The 20,239-nt window shown below is 44.2% G+C and overlaps 1 protein-coding gene across 6 annotated transcripts in view; it reads right to left on the reverse strand.

Moving 5' to 3' along the window:
* SNCAIP (synuclein alpha interacting protein) overlaps positions 1–20,239 on the reverse strand; it is a 150,557-nt gene that overhangs the window by 63,503 nt on the left and 66,815 nt on the right. For all 6 annotated transcript variants that reach the window (XM_045794852.2, XM_045794856.2, XM_045794853.2 and 3 more), the window contains one exon: positions 10,616–10,719. In XM_045794852.2, coding sequence (XP_045650808.1) covers positions 10,616–10,672 — 57 coding nt within the window. In that variant the 5' untranslated portion in view covers positions 10,673–10,719. The remainder of the gene's footprint in view (positions 1–10,615; positions 10,720–20,239) is intronic.

Below are 20,239 nucleotides of genomic sequence, written 5' to 3' on the forward strand. Positions count from 1 at the left end.
AACTACTGTCATTTTGGCCCTATCAGAACCAAAGCCCAATGTGTCTTCCCTGTCTCTTGCCCCCAACCCACGCCTTTGTATTCTGTTCCCTTGCTACCTATTATCCTTGCGTGATAAGAGAGAGGGGCTTGCAGACGGTTGAGGAGCACCATATTTCCTGACCACCACAAAGCTCAAATTTATTCTTTAAAAAAAAAAATCTTCCAGAGGTTATTCCCATAGAAATAGCCTTTGTGAACCAAACTTCATTTCCACTCCTCTATCATGTCTCAAGAAAAGCCGCCACTATAGGTTGACCAGATGTCTCCGCTTCTTCAATGACCCTGTGCATTCAACGTTGAGTTCCACCGTCTGTACTTTTACTCCAGGGTCTTCTTTGCCTGCAAAGCCTTCCTCTGGCCAGGCAAAAGCCATCACTCTGCAAGGGCAGCTGCTACTCTGCTTTCTGCATGAAACCCTGGCTAATTGCTTCAGCCCTAAATGACTCTAGTCTTCTCTGCCCTTAATACTGCCTAGCTTTGTGCTCTGTTGTTTCCTAGGTGTTAGTGTTGGCTCCCCTAAGTGCCAGAGGGAAAGGACAGTGTCATTGACTTGCAAGTATGCATGGCACACAGTGTCTTATTAACCACTTGACTGAAATATCAAGACAAGCACATGTCTGATTAATCCCTAGGCATAATATTATAGATGTTCAAAGGAGCTCTTTCATATTTAGGTGCTAAGTAGGAATTTCCTCCATGCTTCCATACTTGCACTAGAATTAATTAGCTTTCTAAAATGCAAATTTGACTACGGTGCTTCTCTGTTTCATATGGGGTACAGGGCAAAGCCTTAATTAACATGGCACATGAAAGCCTCCACGAGCTCAGGCTTATCTCTTACCATTGTCCACTTCTCTTTTGATCACGGCTAAATGATATTTCTTATGGATCCCCTATCCACTGTTCTAATTGTCTACACCTTTACGCATGCTATTCTGTCCACCTGGAACTCCGTTCCACCCATTCCACTAGGCAAACTCTTTTTAATTCTTCAAGCTTTGCTTAGGAATCACTTCTACAAAATCTTGTCCCACCCTCCTAGATGGAAGTAATTCCAGCTTTCAAAGTGCGATTTCTGGACCAGTGGCATCACCCCCATCTAGGAACTTGTTAGGAATTCACATTCTTGGGCCCCATCCTAGAAACTCTGAGGGCGGAGCCTAGCACTCTGTATTTTTATAAGCCCACCAGATGATTCTGATCCACTCTAACATTCAAGAACAACTGCTTTATATGTAGATTTCAGGCACACGTGCATTACAGAGTCCATCACATGACACTTCACCTATATGTTCCCATCGTTGCTTTCTCTGCTTTCTAAGGGTGTGGACGATGCTTTATTTGCCAAAGATACTGAGCACTTACTGAACTGAATAAAATGATTTCCCCTACGTAACATGATTTTAGTGGCAATAATAAAAATAATAATAACAGCAGTTAATATTTCTATGACACTCATCTTTCTAGAAAGGCCTGTTATTACGAGTCTAGTGATGCAATCATGGTACATCTAAAAGAAAAAAACACACTTCTAATAGATTCATAATATGGGTACTGGCTGATGCCTTAGTCTTTCGTATGTAGAACAATGGATTTGGAGCCAGAAGATCTAGATTCAAGCCCTCAGTCTGATGTTTATTAACTGGGGTTCTGGACAAATAAATCATTTCGTATCTCTGGGGCTCCCTTTCTTTACAGATAGAACTCTGGTAATCACGCGGTAATACAAGTGAAGTCAGTTTGCAAGCAGTAAAACGATGCTGAATGTTTTTGTCTCTTCCCCCTGCCCCGTTCTCCACATGTGTGCACAGCCCTTCTTCCCTCACCACCTTCATTGCCCTCCTGATTTTAAGCTCAGGAGATCAAGATGTGGGAACTAAAAAGACCGGAAGAGGGGGCTGAGCTGGAACTGGAAAAGAGGAGAGCGCAGCCTGTCCCAGCATGTTCTTTGGCTTCTCTTTGGTCTTTCCTCCTCCAAGAGAGTCCATGGCCAAGGGCTGACACTGAAACTTAGCTTCGCAAACTACAGAGTCGACGTGACGGAAGGCCATCCTACACATCCCAGCCCGCGCCAGTCACTTCTGTCACTCTGCCATGCAAAATAGTTCGAACATGCATGGGATTCATAAAAACAGTGCGTGATTTCTACACTGAGCCGTGAGGCTCTCTGACCACCCTAGATATTGTTCAGGACTGAAAGGCTTTGGCCCTGACTCCGGAAAGCTGGAGCCAGTTGGGTGAACAAGCAGACATTACTCAAACGGTAACGAGCCACAGAGAATAAAAGAACGAAAATCCCCAGCACCTTTTGAAGTTGGAGACTTTTAAACAACCAAGGTCTCATTACGTTTCCAAAAGAAACAATTAAGCCAGTCATCCAAACAACTATCCTGGAATTCATGATTTCTCACAAAGCTTTCCAGAAGTGAGGCAGGCATCTCAACGGGTGTACAGGGAAATGGCCACCATGTGTAGGCGCAAAGTTGGCCATGGAAGCAGACACACCCTGAAGTGAGATTTTTCAGAGACACGGTATTTTTCTTCAGTTTGGACTTCCTCTCCAGCAGCCTGCCCTTCCAGTTTGGGAAGGCGTGTCCTGACTTCACACCCTCCCCACAGTGTGCCGAGGATGTGGCACTAACAGTCCTCCCCTTGGCCACTAGCCCTCCACTTGCGCTCAGGTCTTTTCCTCTCCTGTCCCTTCAGAACTCTGGCTCTGCTATCGTCCCTCTTCTCTCCTTCTCTTCAGCCACTCTCCACCTTGGCTCTCTCCTCTGATCCTATAATAACAAACAAGTGCGCCTCCCCCCCCCCCGCCGCCATCACCTCAAGATATGCTGCCTCTCCAGTTGACCATGGGCTTTCTTGATCTTGTGTTCACCACCATCTTTTTTGAAAGAATTGCTTTGGTTCTTTTCTCTCCTCCCTCATCTCTGGCATTTACTCTGCGAGCCACCACGACATGGCTTCCGTTCTGCCATCCCAAAGGCCCCACTCTTATTATGGCCACCAATGGGTCTTCCCTGGAAATCCAACTCTCCTCTTTATAATAAATGGCCTATTTCCCACTATTGGCCACTTGCTCCTTTAAGTTCTTTAGATCCCTCTCTCTTTTTTAAGTTCCCTTAGTATTCATCCTATATTTCTGAAAACTGTTTTCCAGGCTCTTTAGTAGAAGCCTCTTTTTCCCCCATACCATGAGGGACATATTTCTCTGCACAATTCTGTCCTTGGAATATTCTTCTTTCCACGTTCCGTGTTTCACAGGTAGACTGTACAGATGCCGACAGTTTTAGCCTCTACAGAGTGTGGATAACTGATGATCGACATTTTCGTCTATTCATCCCAGACTGCTTTAAATACATTTCTTTTTACCATTTAGGCTTTGTTAGAGAAAAATGTTATAAATAATCCTATTTTCAAATGCATTTTTGTTCTGGTTCTTTGTTTTTATTCTATTAAGAGGGTTTTTTTTAAATTAATAATAATCAAATTCTTTTATGCTAAGACATTTTTTGCAGTTGGTATTTGGGAAAACATAGTAGCTATTTTGACCATTTTAAAAGTATACCACATATCGCATTATAATGCTAACATGTAGTCAGGCAAAAGATGAAGGTCCACACTGGCAAAGGTGGTGAGACATCACAGCCCTGAATGATCCCCTTCTGCTAGGAGAAGTGGTCATGGATAAGAAGAGACCTGGATGAACTGAGCCAACCAGAGGTGACCAACAGGCCCAGCAGAAGTCATTTTAATAGAAGTTACCTACATGGTATCCAGAGCCAGACGGCCTGCATTATATTCTGGCGTCACCATTTTCTAGCTAACTAGTAGTAATTACCTAACGTCCATCAGTTTCTCCATCTGTAAAATGGGAACGGTGGTACTTCTATCAAAGCATGGTTGTGAAGATAATGAGCTAAATCCATAAAATGTAGGTAATCCCGTTTGATGCATAGGAAGTGTTCAATAAACGCTAGCTATTAATATTACTTACATTAAAAAGTACCAAAAAATGAGCATTTAGAAGCAAAGCCAAAGCAATGGCAGCTCCTGAGGCAAACATTACAAATTACAAAGGAATTACAGAAGAAATTTAACTTGCAGCAGGGCTCGTGGCTGGCTATAATCCTTATTCAACTTCAATGATAGTCTAGTTTTAATTGTGAGCCAATAATCAATCACCACAGAAATATAAAGACTGTCAAGAGCGGAGCTTGAAATTGTAATTAAATATGACCTTCTATGAAGTTAACCTGACATTTTGTAATAGGCTCAATTGTTGCGATGGGGTTCCATAAGCTCTGAGAACATAGATCAAGCCTGTGTCATTCACCCAAGCCTAGAACTGCTCTTGGCTCACTGTTAACATTTAATACGTGTTGTTGAGTAGATTAGCATAAAATCTAGTCGTACATAAGAGGTAAATAGTTTATGTAAATAATCTGCACTGTGAATCTAATACATGCTATAACCAGCAGGCAAGATAAGATCTTTTAGGGCTACCTTCAGAGTAAGGGAAGAGCGAACAAACAAACAAAAACCTGGCAATTGCTCATTCTTGGAAATCATTCTATAAGGCTGCTCTCTACCTCCTTGGGAAGAGGTATCGAGTCCAAGACGTGGGGTCTGGGGGCCCAGGTTCTGCTCTTGGGCTCTTATACTACCTATGGGACATGAACATATATAATTCATCTTGTCTGGATTAGATTATTCCTAATTCCTTTCCTGGCAGGTGTTCGGAAAATAAGAGAACACAGATGACATATGATAGCAGAACAAGGCACGAGGCTTTTGATAATGGGGGCCACAGAGGGGAGAAGTGAAGGGTAATGTAGACTCGAACACAGGACATTTGCAAAAAGACCATGTGAACACCCGACAAAACGAGATCACACTGAGAAGCACTAGGAAAAGTTTTAATGTGGATGAGAGCAGGTGAGGGCTGGGAGAGGCAGGGCGGATGGATGGGACAGGGAAGAAGGGGCAGAGGCAGCCCGAGGCCACGTGACAGTGTCTTGGTCACCTTCTAGGAAGCATGTAGGGAAGTATGATAGGATCTTACTCAGGTAGACCTCTTGCTAGAGATGAGGGGCAAGCCAGGTTCTTTCTACCTTGATTAACTTCACATGCTTTTTCACTCCTAAAATCAGGGCAAAAGCTGTATTCTTGACCCACTCGACTCTCTGCCTGAGTCCACCTGATAAGCTCCGTGTGCCCTTTCTTAGGGCCTCCTGCTGCTACAAAATGGCTTTGCGGAAATGAAATGAAATCTGGGAGGTGTCAGCAGATTGTGTTGAGTAAAAAGTGGTCCAGCAAGCTGGAGGGAGGGTGGCAGGCATTTTAGTGCAAGGATGGAAAAATATGAAAACCCGTTGAAAGGAGATTTGTTTGCCATAAGAAGTTATTTTCCTACCAGACAGTGGTTCAGCCACTTCAAGAAAACGAAACCACATAATTCCGTGCTAGTACTCTGGGTTGGCTTAAAGGGGATAGTGAAGTGCAAGGACACTTGTCTCGATCTCATGTGACCTGCACAAAGAACAGGCTGTCAAAAAATGTCATTTTTCACCAAAGTTGCAGTCACGATGGTTCAGAAAGGTGCAAAAATTCCTGAGTAGAGGAATGGAGCATATCCTCACTTCTGTCCGTGAGCGGGCACGTGTGTGTGTGTATTGACATGTACATGTGCATATGCACAAGCAGATATGCCCATACGCATGTGTGTATTATATAAATATGTGGGTATGGATTTATATACATACATATATAAAATTTCATATTTTCTCCATAAAATCCCGGGCAATAGGTAGCTGATGATTACCACTTTACAGATGGGAAAGCCCAATGGCAAAAATATTAAGAGATTTGTCTCTGTTTGCTTCAGTTTGTTTTATATTTTACTTAGAATACACACCAACTCCATTACTTTCAAACCGCGATTTGCAATTGCATCAGTACCAAATGTGAACAGCGATGGCATCTTACAGACTGGTCCAGAGTCCCTACTCCAAGTTGCTCCGAAGGGGGAAGAGTAACATGGTCACAGAGTTCTGTATTTAAATCCTGTCCCTGCCACTTCTGTACCTATAAGCTTGTGAAAGTCATTTGGTCTCCCTAAGGCTCAATTTTCTTCATGTGCCAAACGGGATTACAATAGGAGCCAATGGGCTTCGATCAAGATACCGGACCCATAGCGTGGGGAGCCCCGCGTGGCAGAGCCCACGTCTAAGCTGGTGGTGAGGTCCCTCCATAGATCTACAGTTCGGCCTCTGCTTTGTTTGGTCCTGTGACGACTACTATTTTTGAGGAAAGCAAAATGGCCCTTCTTTATAAAATAAATACACCTACGGATACTAAGAACTAATATCCTGGCAGATTTTTCTTTTTTTAAGAGACAGGTCTGGCTTCCACAGGAGTAAAGAAAGAAATCTGCAAACCCATTTGCAGAGACAGAAAAGCCCTGCTTTGAACTGCGGCGTTCCTGAGTGTCGTCATCTCCCTCCCCGACCTGCGGGATTGGGCAATGTTCTCTCCTTCGAGATGGCAGGGTTACAAGAACGTGTAGTTTAAACGCTGCAGTTTGCAAAGGATGAACGTTATTTGGGGGTCTGGGAAACTTCAAAATAATGTGATTGCCTTCTGGGTTTTGTCTCATTAGGTAAAGGCAAAAAAGTTCTAGTTGCTGTTTTGAAACAATATGCAGCTTGGGTTTTAATTAAAACAAGAACCAGGCTCATGACCGGAGGGCAAAATCATGAGACAGAAAGCGCGGACAAAGTCATAGGGCCACGGCTAGAGAATAAGAAGGGCGGTGGTGAACTTGGACATCTTATTTTCAAATATATTGGGCATTTCCCTCGTCGCTCCTGCCACTCAACCAGGGGAGAGGCGTTAAGGGCTGTCAGAGATGGAGGTTATGGAATCCTAAAAGTGAAGGCATGCTTATGGGGGACTGACTACATTCTTTTTATGCCAGTCAATGAGCAAGTTGAACACATCTTCATTTTTAAATGTCAGCATCTGAGTAGCTTCCATTTGGCTCTCAAAGCAGTTGTAACATTTACTGCTCCTGGTTTACCTAAAGAGGCTGAGGATAATCATTTCAACCTTAAAGAGGTCACCACTGCTTTCCCCAAGAAGTTATTCTCTAAGAGCAATACGATTCTGGCACATTTAAGGGACTGAACCTGGACGTGACGGAACTATTACAAAATAATCTGCCATGTTAAAGAGGTTGCCGTATTAGATCGTCTTTAATTTCATGTGGTTTAAAAAAGAAACAGGATTGCTTACCCTGAGTATTTAGGTACATGTTAGGCTGGGGAGTTCTTTGTTGTAGAGGATTTTCCTGTGCATCTTACATTGCTCAGAATCATCTAGTGTCTAACCCCTAGATGCCAGTGAGACCCCTCCCCAACCATGACAACCAAAAATGTCTCCAGGCGTTGCCAAATGATCCCCTGGGGTGTGGGTAAAATCAACCCCACAAGGACCACTGCAGTAGACTATAGTCATCTGGAGAGTCGGTCAAGTACTGTGCCCAGAGCAGGTATTCCAGAGACAGAGTGCTCCCAACGAGCTGGGTGGGCCTGGACAAGATGGGTAACACCTCCATGCTTTGGTTTTCCCATCCGCAAAACCAAGATCATGATAAATTCTTGACTCCCAGGATTGTTGTGAGGATTAAACAAGAGAATGCCTCTGCCCGAGGGAGCGCTCAGTAAATGTGCGCCATTACTGGTTCAACCATTCTCCACACAGCCATTGTTTTTTCCCTTCTGATTTAAGTGTAAAGGCAGGTTAAAGATCTAAACAATGGAAACCTATTTAAGGGGGGGGTGCGGGGGGGGGGTTGAGTGCAGCTACACAATTAGAGATGGGCAATCTTTATTTATGTTTCCGAGTGGTCAAATTGTAGAAGCTTGACTCTTACATAATCCTGCATCCCCGATTTGCTAAACAGTGACAGCTATTGCTTAACACGCTTTATTATCTTTCAAGTGGAGATCCCTAATTCATCAAAATTATAGGCTGCTGCCAGATGATTCTTCTGTAAATACAAACGCTCTATTGTATTTAAAAAAAAAAAAAGTCCTTACATGATGCCTGGTTTTTTCCTTTGAGTTCTTTCTTCACCATTGGTCATATAAATATTATTGTTATTATTCACTGAAATAATAACACAAGCTACTTTAGGAGCCCCTTACTGTGTGCCAAGCTAAGTGCTCCATGCATATTACCAGGTCACTCAATCCTCAAAAGAGCCTTAAGTTAGAGGGGTATCTCGGAGAGGTGAAGTTACTGTGCTCCCGTCAGCAAAGGTCAGAGCCAGGCTGGAGCCGACTGCTGCCTTCCAAAGCCTGTGCTCCTAAAATGCAGCTTCATTATCAAAGCTAAGAGAGCTCCCCTCAACTCCTCACCATAATGCATGTTCCCTCTCGAAGACGGTTTCTACACTCCCTCCACCTCCCCACATGATTCTTTCCTTGCTTCTCCCCACTCAGCTCAAAATACCTTGAGGTGAGTGCTATGAAAGAACCATGCTTTGAACACTTTTAAGTACAGTAACTTACAAAGAGAGAGAGAGAGAGATCGAGAGAGCAAGAGACAGAAATTGTGGAAAGGAAGAAACTCATCTCACGTTGTCTTAACAAGGATTAATAAAGATCGTCTGGAAGGCAAGAAACAACAATTGTTGGAGAGGATGTGGAGAAAGGGGATCCCTCCTACATTGTTGGTGGGAATGCAAGTTGGTACAGCCACTCTGGAAAACAGTGTGGAGGTCCCTTAAAAAGTTAAAAATTGAGCTACCCTATGACCCAGCCATTGCACTACTGGGTATTTACCCCAAAGATACAGACGTAGTGAAGAGAAGGGCCATATGCACCCCAATGTTCATAGCAGCAATGTCCACAATAGCTAAATTGTGGAAGGAGCCGAGATGCCCTTCAACAGATGACTGGATTAAGAAGTTGTGGTCCATATATACGATGGAATATTACTCAGCTATCAGAAAGAACGAGTTCTCAACATTTGCTACAACATGGACAGCACTGGAGGAGATAATGCTAAGTGAAATAAGTCAAGCAGAGAAAGACAACTATCATATGATTTCTCTCATCTATGGAACATAAGAACTAGGATGATCGGTAGGGGAAGAGAGGGATAAAGAAAGGGGGGGTAATCAGAAGGGGGAATGAAACATGAGACATTATGGACTATGAGAAACAAACTGAGGACTTCAGAGGGGAGGGGGGTGGGGGAATGGGATAGACCGGTGATGGGTAGTAAGGAGGGCACGTATTGCATGGTGCACTGGGTGTTATACACAACTAATGAATCATCGAGCCTTACATCGGAAACCGGGGATGTACTGTATGGTGACTAACATAATATAATAAAAAAATCATTAAAAAAAAAAAATAAAGATCGTCTGGAAGCTGGGATAGGGAGAGGCTGAATTCACATTCCCCTGGTACACAAGGACACAACCAAGGTTGTAGAAAGCAAGTCATTCATCAAACTCGCCCTAGTAATCCAGTTCTTGCATACAGGATGCAAATTTTACTTCAAAGTGAATGGCGAAGGAGAGAAACAACTCCCTTGCCAGAGATGTGTGAAAAGAGCTTATTCTTTTGAGACCATTTCCAGCATTGACCCAAAGTTCCATGCCCTGAGAGAGTGATGAAAGGTAGGCTCAGCAATTGTGACCGTGCTGGGAAGGAAAGTTAGATGGCTAGCTCAGAAACAGCAACCTTCTCCTCACATACTCGGAGAGCCCAATTTGGCGGGAGGCTTAGAAGTCAACATGGCTGCCGGTTGGCTCTGCGGCAGAACTGGTTGTGTGGCCCAGGGTAAGTCACAATCAGCTCTACGCAGGCTACGTCCAGATGACCCCTCAGAGTCACTGTGAGGGAAGCTGGAGGCAGCAGGAAGTTGGTGGCTACTGTGGGAACGAAGCAGCTCATCAGCCCACAGCTTTATAGGATCAAGCAGAGCCCTCAGAGGGCAGCTGGTCCCAGTCCTCATCAACACATGACTCTTTCTCGGTATTCCCCCAAAGCATCCAACTTGTGCTTTGACACCCACAGGGACTGGAAGGATTCCTCTTATTGTTCACCAGTTAATAACTTGGCCATCCCTGTCCTTGTGAACACCAGAGAATGCTGGCCGTGGCAAAGCCAGTCATATAAACGGAATATCACTGATAGGGTTAATCGTGTGCTATATGCAGCCACTTCATACATTTAACTCAATGAATAATTCTGACAACAAGGAAACAGATTAGGAAGGGGAGGCTGAGTGAGGTCAAACGTCTTTCCCACTCCACCCCTCCCAGACCACACACGCCGTCAAGTGAGATTCACTTCTTGGTCCAGGAGACCCCGAAACCCCACTTTGTCTGCCACACGGGATTTCTGCCGTCAACTGCTAAATGCAATTGGGGGAGTTTGGGATATGCAGACGAATAAATAAATAAATAAATAAATAAATAAATAAATAAATAAATAAAAAATGGAGGTGAAGGCAGATGTCCCGAAGCATCACTTGCAAGAAGGGCTACTTACGGATATATCATCACTGAAGTCAATCTCATCCAAATCAAGGTATTCGGGTGCTTCCATTATTCCTCTTTGCACATTTTGAGTGGAGTCAAATACTTATAAAAGCCCTGAAAGAGACAGAGGCAAAAAAGAAAAGCAAAAGGGTTAGCTGTTTTAGAACCACAGCTCCCATCTATATTTAAACAAACAGAAATGAGCAGGGTAATTGGGTGCTAGAGCTGCCTCGGAGCACACGTCCGCTCTTTGGATGGCCCAGCCTGGCTTTTCAGCCCCTCGGGCTCCCGGGGAGCACCCAAGGTCCTTTGCTTTGCTTCATCTGTTTGCTTGTTTTTGCCAGGACAGTGACTCGGGTCCGCTGCTTCCCCAGGGACCAATATTAGGAAGGACCCAGCCCACACCTAGCACTTACCATACCCTAGGTGAAAGCAGGGCTTTGCAGATGGGGAGCAAGCCTCAAAATCAATGTTTACTGCAGGTGTAGCCTTGGAAAGCCGCGCATGCGCAGAGCAGTAAATCCTGGCTCCCCACAGAAATAACCCAAGTTCAAGACCGAGACCAACTAACCAACAGTAACGACTACTTCAGACGTTGTAGGACAATGTCCAGTTCACCCCCCGCCCCCCCCCCCCCAAAACAGGATCCAGGCATCGATGTAAACCACAGGGTTTCCCATGGCTTCGGGCTTCTCACAGCTTTGCCCCGCTGTGCCACGGTGACCGGACTCAGGCGCCAGAATGTCCTCAGTCAGCACTTGCCTCGGGGCTGCCTGTGGCAATCCTTTAAATCTGTCAAGCAAGATACATCACCTCCCAGTTCGCTTTCCCATCGCTTATCATCATCACCGTTGGCGGTGGCCGTGGCACCTCCAGATGTCAAGAACAGAAATAGATCTCCGGGCAGGGCCTGAGCGCACAGCGCCTCCCGCAGAGCCGACGCCGAGAGCCGGCGAGATCCCGGTTCCCGTAACTTGTCTGTCTTATTATAGAAACTGTCTTATGAGTTCAGACTGGAGCCTCTGAAAAAATGTATTCTTTCCTCTTTCGGTTCTCTAATCAAGGGGGTATCTTGATTAGACCGAGGACTAAGATGACTAACGAATACATTATTGGAAAGTGAAAATAAGTCTAGGCTGATGAAAATGGGTTTAATTAATGATGAAAATGGGTGTAGGTAATAAAAGATCAAAGTGTAAAAATGACTATTTTTGAAAAGGAAACTCTTGTTCTGGAGGCATGGCTTTCCTATTTTGAGACATGTTGCTTTTTCTTAAGCTACACAAACTGCTTAATTACAATAAATGGGGGGGAAAATCACTTGCCATCCATACCTCAAAACCATCCGTTGATTTAATTTCCAGTGTTTCCTCTCCTTTTCTTCCCACATGAATATACCAATTTTTACATATTTTTAATTACAGCGCATACAGAGTTGATCCAAGAAAGGATTAGGAGGATACTACCATGTTCAAATGAGATTATCCATTTAGAATAAACATTAAAAGTTCTTCTGGGGGCACCTGAGTGGCTCAGTCGGTTGAATGTCTGACTCTTGATTTTGGCTCATGTCTAAGACTGCTTAAGATTCTCTCTGCCCCTCCCTCCCCTATCTCCCTCTCTTAAAAAAAAAAAAGTGATTTCAAATCACATTAAGGTTTAAAATGAAAAAAATCAATTTGTATTTGTTATATATACAGTATCATATATCAAGGTTAATATTAACATTATATATTAAAATTAATTGTTAACATAATAATTATACAATTAATTATACTAATTAATAGTTAATATTAAATAATAAATATTGATATATTATATATTTATATATTATTTATTTGTTATATATTTATTTTATATATATGTCCAGAAATATTATTTATAGAAATCTAAAAAGAGGTTCTAAAGCAAATTGCTTGGTAGAAAAATATATCACTTTTCCTCTAATCCTTGAAAGATTTTCAGAGGAAAAAAATCCACACTTATACTGGCAAATTACACAAAATGACTTTCTCTTCCGTTCTGGTGGATTCTGAGACAATCCAGACTATTTGGATTCTAGCACGTCAGCTGACAGACATTCTTTGAACCTAGTCTCTTTTTGCTACATCTCTACTCCAGGATGAATTATTGACCTACAGACTCTATTCCCGTGGTCTTGGTGAACAAACATGACAGTGGGTGTCGGGATGGGGTGCAGACAAAAAGAGTACCATCGGAAACATGGATTCACGGGGAGATGAAGCAGGAAAACTTGTTTCAAAACCGGGGATCAAGTGCATCTTTAAATATATGCACATACAGACTAAATATAAAATGCACATGAACACATCTTAATGAAGCCAATTGACAAGTAATCATCGAGCCTGTTCGAGGTGTTCTGATAATATAGTCAGCAACATCCACTCTAGTGCAGCCATTCTAATGGGACGCAGCCAGTGGATAATATAAAGCATGACGTTCAAGCAGACCATCTTCGTGGTTAGGCTGGGAGATGGCAGTGAGATTCTTTATTCCATATGCCAGAACACAAGAGTTACAACAGTTCCAGCTCATGACAGGAAGAGCTGGGCCACTTCCCATATTTATCTCAGTGGGCTGGGTGGTCCAGCCTCAAAGGGGCCCAAGGCATCCAGGACCCTCCTCTCCTCCTAACGGGCTTCCACATGCGGCCATCTCCTTAAGATGTCTTATTCTCTCTACCACCCCATTCCTCTTCTCTGGTTCAGGGCTTCTCTCTTTCAAGGTGCCACTTGAAAGAAAGAAGTGTTACATCCTCCGTTATAAAGTGCAGAAATCCCCATGGTTGACCAACAGGGCCCCATTCCCGCTCTTCACTGCTCCTTTTCAGAAGAGAGTGAGACCACAGCCGTCCTAGGGGTCATCACATTGCCTCCGCATCTGCCTTTCCACAGGGCACCTGGCGTGCGTGGGCACTTCCTCCCCAGGAATGAGGGATGAGATGGGAAGAGATGAGGTCAGCTTAGAGCAGCAGCTGAAAATCATCCAACATGATAAGGACACTGGGCCGGGTTGTGTGTTCTTTTCTCATCCTGCCCTAGTGGCACCATCCCGTGTCCCCCATGCCAGCCCACAGTGGAAACCGGGTCCCCTTTCCTGACCACATGCTCTAAGGGAATACACAGCTACGGAGGGCACACACCGGAGGCCCGTGAGCGGAGTCTGGCCCACAGATGTGATGTGTCTGGCCCTAGCAGTGTTTTTTAAAAAACGGAGTGAGTTGCCAATTTGTAGACCTTGGGTGATTTCACATAAAATTCTGGATTTCTGGCTTTGCTTTAAAAATATCTGAGGCTCTGGCCAACACAGATCCGCATTCCCCGTGACAACGATTGGCTGGGGCTAAGCTGCCTCATAGAGAGGCATGTGCTCCCCAGTTCACCAGCTCCCCTTCTTCGGCTCCCCTCACTGAGGAGCCCTGCCCGGCCCTGGGGGCATGAAAGTGTTTGATCCGTCAAAGGAATTCAGCATTAAACAATAAGTCCAATCACCCCCCCTTTTCAGTGCAGCTGCCTCCTGCCAAATACTGTTTACTTCATTTGTGTTCCAAGATCAAATTTGTATTCTAAGATTGTTTTAAATTCTCATGCCACAACAGCAACAGTAAAATTTCTTACACATAAATTACCAGCTTGTTATAATTTGTACTTTCACAAAGCCTCCATTTTCTCTCCTAGGACTAGAAAAAGAAAACCTTCACACACGTCATCAAATGTTGCAAGGTGGGGATTAGGTTTCCTTGACTGTACAACTGGAGGAAGGAAGGGTTCTTGCTTTGTTGTGATTGCTGCTGTCGACGGGCGGACGCGGTGCCTCTCTGCTGTCGCAACCAGAGGGAGGGGCACACGCTGCGTCAAGTGCAAGCCCAGAAGGAAACCAAGGCCATCCGCCATCTGGCCAGACTAGCGGCTTGGACGCAAGAGGGCTAACTGCACACACGGCCGACAAGAGTGGGTTTACACGTAGGTGACAAATACTTTTACATGAGATTTTTATTATTATGCATCATAGTTGGCCTTGGGCCCCTTTGAGATCTCAAAACCCAGTCATTTCTACATTTGTACTGCACCTCGTCCCCATCAGCCCTGACCCTACAAGGTACAGTCATTTGTCCCGGGTTCCCTGAGGTTCCAAGGGCTTTCTTTTGTATTACTGCCCCCCTCCGCCCCAAAATACCTCTTACGAGACCTATCTACCTTAGATACTGTTGACAGACTGAAATCATTCCATTTCCAGCTCAGCTGGGCTATTCCTATATCTTCACGAAGGCGAGCGATTTTTAATTTGTTATTCACGTAGGCAGGTATGTTCTGTGTTTAATTTTTTAAGGATGGGGAGAGATGAAGATGGAAGCTAGACAGTGAGTGGGAGAGTAGAGAAAGATAAAGAAAATATTTTCTAAGCCTTAATATGCACTACCAGTTTCAGTAGGAAAATTTATAGGAAGGAGAAGAAGGAAAATATTAGAATATGGGGCCACAGGGCTATGTGGCTGGGACCCGTACCTATTAAATATTAGAAAATATTAGAATATGGGGCCTGGGACCTAGGTGGCTGTCCAGAAGCTCTTGGTGACATATTCCCCCCTTCTTTTGGTGTGCCCGAGGCGTTGGGAGAAACTCCACCCAAGCTCCGAGCGGATGCTCGGCTAGAGGAGATAAAAGACAACATAATTAGCATCAACTGTACACAAGTCTGTAGGACTTTTCCCCACTCTCGTGAAGTTTTGAAAAACTGCCAAAAACAGAAGTCCCTCCAGTGCCTATTAAAGTGTACAGAAGGGGCTCATGGCCCTAATGGGTCTATCAACACCATGTCACCTTCTCATAAGGGACCTCAGAGATGGCCCAACTGCTTCCTCCGAGGGAAGATTCAGTCTGGGGAAAGAGCTCAAAGTCACTAAGAGTCCAATTGGATAATAAAAAGGAAGCGAGCAATTAAAAAAAAAAAAAAAAGCCTTCCCCGCTCTAGTATGACGCTGCTCTTTAGGTGATATTTTTGATCTTTTGGTTGCAACTTGAAAATTGACTTTAAAAGTCATTCCAAATGAAGACTTCCAAAAATCTGTTGGCTAATGGCATCATCAAGTGGAAAAAGCTGGAAATGGCCAACAAAAGTTCTGTGAGAAGCTCCGCTCACTTAATATACACATTCTGGCTCACGGATTTGTGACTGCAGTCACACATTACCTACATTGCTCTACTGAAATTCTTCTTAAAATGAATTGCCTCACTCCCTTTTACAAGGAGTCAGCATGGACTCACTCTGAAGGCTCATGTTACACAGATCTCTCCTTTCCTGCCAAAGTCACTATTGCTTCGTTTACCAGTTGCCTACGAAGGCCTGGTAATTAAACCTAAGTTGGGCTTGTCAAAATAAATGAGCAGAGTACTTTTGGTGATGAGGTAACCTCAATCGATTTGCATTATGGCGTCTTTCTTTGCTCTTTAATTCACCAGTACTTGGGAAAACATAGCAGCCCACACCCTACACGTACACGCGCGTGCGCGCACACACACACACACACAGCCAAATCTGTACCAGGATACATTTTCAGTTTGCAAGCTTGCACATCGATACTGGACTTAACTTCCTCTACTATAACAAGAGCTCAAAAAAAAAAAAAAAATCACCAACTAAGCACTGGAAGGCACGGGTGGAAAAAAGTGAAATATATGAAATGTCGTCCCCGGTTGGCTCGGTAGCTTGGCTGGCAAGGAAGCAACTCATTCCAAATGTTGGATTCGGTTTCTCTTACTCTTTGATTCAACAGTGGCCAGAAGCATGGCAGTCGCTAAATGCCTAGTCCTGAAGCAGAAAAACGATCGAGGCAAGACATTTCTACTGGAAAGGGGCAACTGAAGGAGAGCCAAGAAGTACACGAGAGGGGTAAGGGGGAGAGCACGAACTCTGGAGATTTCAAACCCTTCCTCATGTACGGACGATCCCTACATTCTCTACACTGGTGTGGGCGTACAGCACAAGGGGACAGAGATAAGAAAACGAGTCATGACAATAAAATGTGGTCCTCGCTAAGAGAAATGAACCCACAGGACCCTGAGACACCCAACCTAGACCGTGGAGACGAGGCAGTGTGCCTGGGATGGGTGAGGTCTAAGCTGAATGCTGAGGGACAAGGGTGTGAATGGTGAGGGGAGCTGCAGGGCCGGGGGAGATGTCCCAGGCAGTGGTGACAGCATGGGCAAAGGCTGAGAAGGCTGAAGCAGAACTTCCAGAAAGACGGAGCACACTGATTCCGTACCTACTGCTGTTTTTGCTCCAAAGAAGGAGTCTTGACGGGTCAAGGCCAGAGTGGTAAGCTGGGGTGGTCAGGGGATTATTTCCAAAGCCAGAGTGTAAACACAGCACATTTTCTTGGAATATCACATTTTCCAGCTTGTTTGGAGAAAATACAAGTAAATGTTTGCTATCAAACAAGAGACAACATATTGCCCCTGCTCCAGCTCCCAGGGAAGTGGTGTTGCTCTTGCTGTATGACGGCCCACAGAAACAGTACTGCAGCACAGCTCTGTACTGGGGACTGGGTCTGGTGCCCAGTCTGGAACAAACTTGATACCCAGGGTCTAGGTGCTTCTACATACACTCTCCCGTTTACATTTCACAAAGGCTCTGAAAGCCTTCATAATTTCCTTAAAATTTCTTTGGTGGAGATAAGGAAACTGAGGCTCTGAGAGGTTCTAGAATTATCTCACAGACACACAGCCAAGGCTTCTGATGTTAAGTTTGCTTTTCCCCCTTATTCTAGCTTACCCAAAACTGCAGGGGTAAGAGTAATGCTTTGCCTACACCAGACATTTGATCTTTTCAAGTCACCTTTAATTTTTTGACCTGACTTTATTTATTACAACTCTATGAGGAGGTAGAGTGTGTGTATCACGATTTGCAGTCATTTCGTTTCAATTTCACAGATGGGAAAATACAGGAATGTTTGGGCCCAAATTAACTACTACTAAGTAGGAGAAAAGCAGCTCAGACCAACCACTTCCCATTAATTCTGGGACTCTACCAGTTTGCCTTCCAGATTGCTCTGAAACATGGGCATATCTTTGAACCATTTGGGTCAGAATTCCGTAGACATCCTCAGTCCTTAATTGTATCGCTCTGGGCGCTTACAGACTGTAGTGGCAAACAGAGTACTCTTTCCCCTCTCCAGCAGAGTCTCAATAGAAAAAAAAGTAGGCGTGATCATCATCACGACAGAAAAGTATATGGATCTTTACATAAGGAGAAAAGTATATGGATCTGACATCCCTTACCCAAAGAGGTCCCTGAACTGGTCCATGAAACATCATGTTCCACAGCCAGTTGGTTTCTGATACTTTGACTTCATCTTCAAAGAAAATGATGATGACCATCTTTCCTTATGTCTTATTAAAAAGGCAGGTAAGACAGTCCTGTGCTGAAAAACCTCATTCTGGAGATCATCATTGCTCTCACAAATCCCTACAAAGGTTAGTCCTTGGGTGGTTTCGAGCTCTTGCTTATAGTTTAAAATCCTTGCAAATGAGCTGCGGGTCACTTCGTTATTTCTAAAATCTAAGTGAACCACAGTAGGACTTCAGAGTTGGAAAGACCTTAGTAGGTCAGCCTGGATGTAGAGGTACTTTTAAGTGTGTGTGTGTGTGTGTGTGTGTGTGTGTGTGTGTGTGAGAGAGAGAGAGAGAGAGAGAGAGAGAGAGAGAGATTTAAAATAAATTTATTATTCGAAATTCTTTTTGGAAAGAGGAAGGAAAGAATCCACGCTTACAGAAGCTTCACAAGACAAAAGAATGTATAATAGAAAAAAGAGAGACACACCTCTAAACACAAGAATATTATACTGTTTGGTTCTGGATGTCACTTCTTATGGTCAGAGGTAAACTGTAAGGAAGTCAGGACAGCTGGTGTTTGGGAAGCTCTGTCTCCTGTGGCACAGGAAAGAGGAAAGATCTAAGGTGGAAAAGAGAATCTCCTCTCCCTCTAGGACCATCAAGAGCCATCACGTAAAGGCAAGTTTCGACTCCAAGCATCAATCTTAGAGGAAGTTTCGGGGACACCAACCTCAGCAGACTTCCTACTAATAGCAACTGGAATGGGCTTAAATGGAACAGGATGCTTTATGAGATCACAGCCACGCCAGCAAGAAGTTGTTCATCTCAAGGTCTGGAGGGATCCTTTGAGGGCGAAAGATGGGACTCCCTCATTTGCAAGGAGAAAGAGATGGCCTCCCAATGCAAAGATTCTGTGTGGTCTGCGATGGCAGTGGACCAAAGCAGGACCTCAGGACAGTCTTGACCCATCAGGACCCCTCTCCTTGGTGCTGCCATGACAAACTCTGTCGAACCTCCTTAATCCTGTCTCATCTGCCATCCTGATCTCACAAGGAATGTAAAGGAAATACAGGAGTTGAGAGAGAGCGAGAGAGTTAAAGAGAAAATAATTTTTAAAAGAGAACTGGGATGTTGTTCATTCAGTGAGAAAATGATGTACTCTCTGTGGTAGATGAAAACTTATCAATTCTACAAGGACAAAACTATGACCTAATGAGGCCCAAACAAAAAGAAAATATCTGGGAAGAAAAAGGAAACATTTCTAGCACTGGGAAGTTAAGCCTGGACCTTAGCCAGTCGCGTCTTGCACCGGCTTCTGGAAAGGAACTATGGAATAATTTTGGAACTGGATCCCTTACTCTGTTATGTACAGGAAACTATTCAAATCCAAGTTCCAAATTTTTGGCACACCTGAAGTGGTCATGCTTTACTCCTGATTTTGCAAAGATTGTTTGATTTCTACAGTGGATTTGCTTGGCAATTATTATTAAGAATGTATGGAACACAGATGACAAGCTCGATTCTTTTTTAGTCGGAAGTAGACATAACAGCACTATGCACGGAGAGCATTCAAGACTCCATCAGGAGTCGGCCATCTTGGCTGCATTCTCCTACCTCTCCACGTTTGTAAGGACGAAACTCCTGGGCAGCCTTAGACCAGTGTTCTCAAAGTTCAGCCCACATGAGAATCCCCCAGAAAGCTTACGAAAGCAGATTGCTGGGTCCAACCCAGCTGGGTTTCTGATTCAATAGGCCTGGGGGGAGGCCTGGGAATTTACATTTCTCACCAGTTCCCTGGTGATGCTTAATCTGCGGGTCCCAGAACCACATTCGAGAGCTGCTACCTAAGATCAATAGCTCATCCCAGCCCTGGCGACATCTGCACTTAATTAAAAGATGGTGACCTCTTCCCCACATCCTCCATGTCCACAGATGTTAACTTCATTATACAGGATCCATGCCTAGTGCCCTTCTGATTAAACTGTCTCCGTGAACTCCACTAAGCGTTTCCCATGAAGACCACCCAGAAAACTAGAAGGCCTTAAGTCTACGTGTGTGTGTTTGTGTGTCTGTTTTAATTCCCAGTGCTATACAAGGGACAGACGCCCGCCTACAAAACCCTACAAAATTTAGGCCTTGGTTACTTTAAAATTTCTTTTCTCCATAGCGCTTCATGGCAACAAAGATGTTCTAAGTTTCTCCTGTTAATGAGATCCAGGCTTATAATTTCAGATGCAGCCTTTTTAGAGCATAACAGAATCTCAATACAGGGATATCCAGTC

This window comes from Ursus americanus, chromosome 5 (assembly GCF_024610735.1).
Source record: "Ursus americanus isolate L20-20 chromosome 5, mUrsAme1.1.p, whole genome shotgun sequence".
NCBI classification, from domain to species: domain Eukaryota; kingdom Metazoa; phylum Chordata; class Mammalia; order Carnivora; family Ursidae; genus Ursus; species Ursus americanus.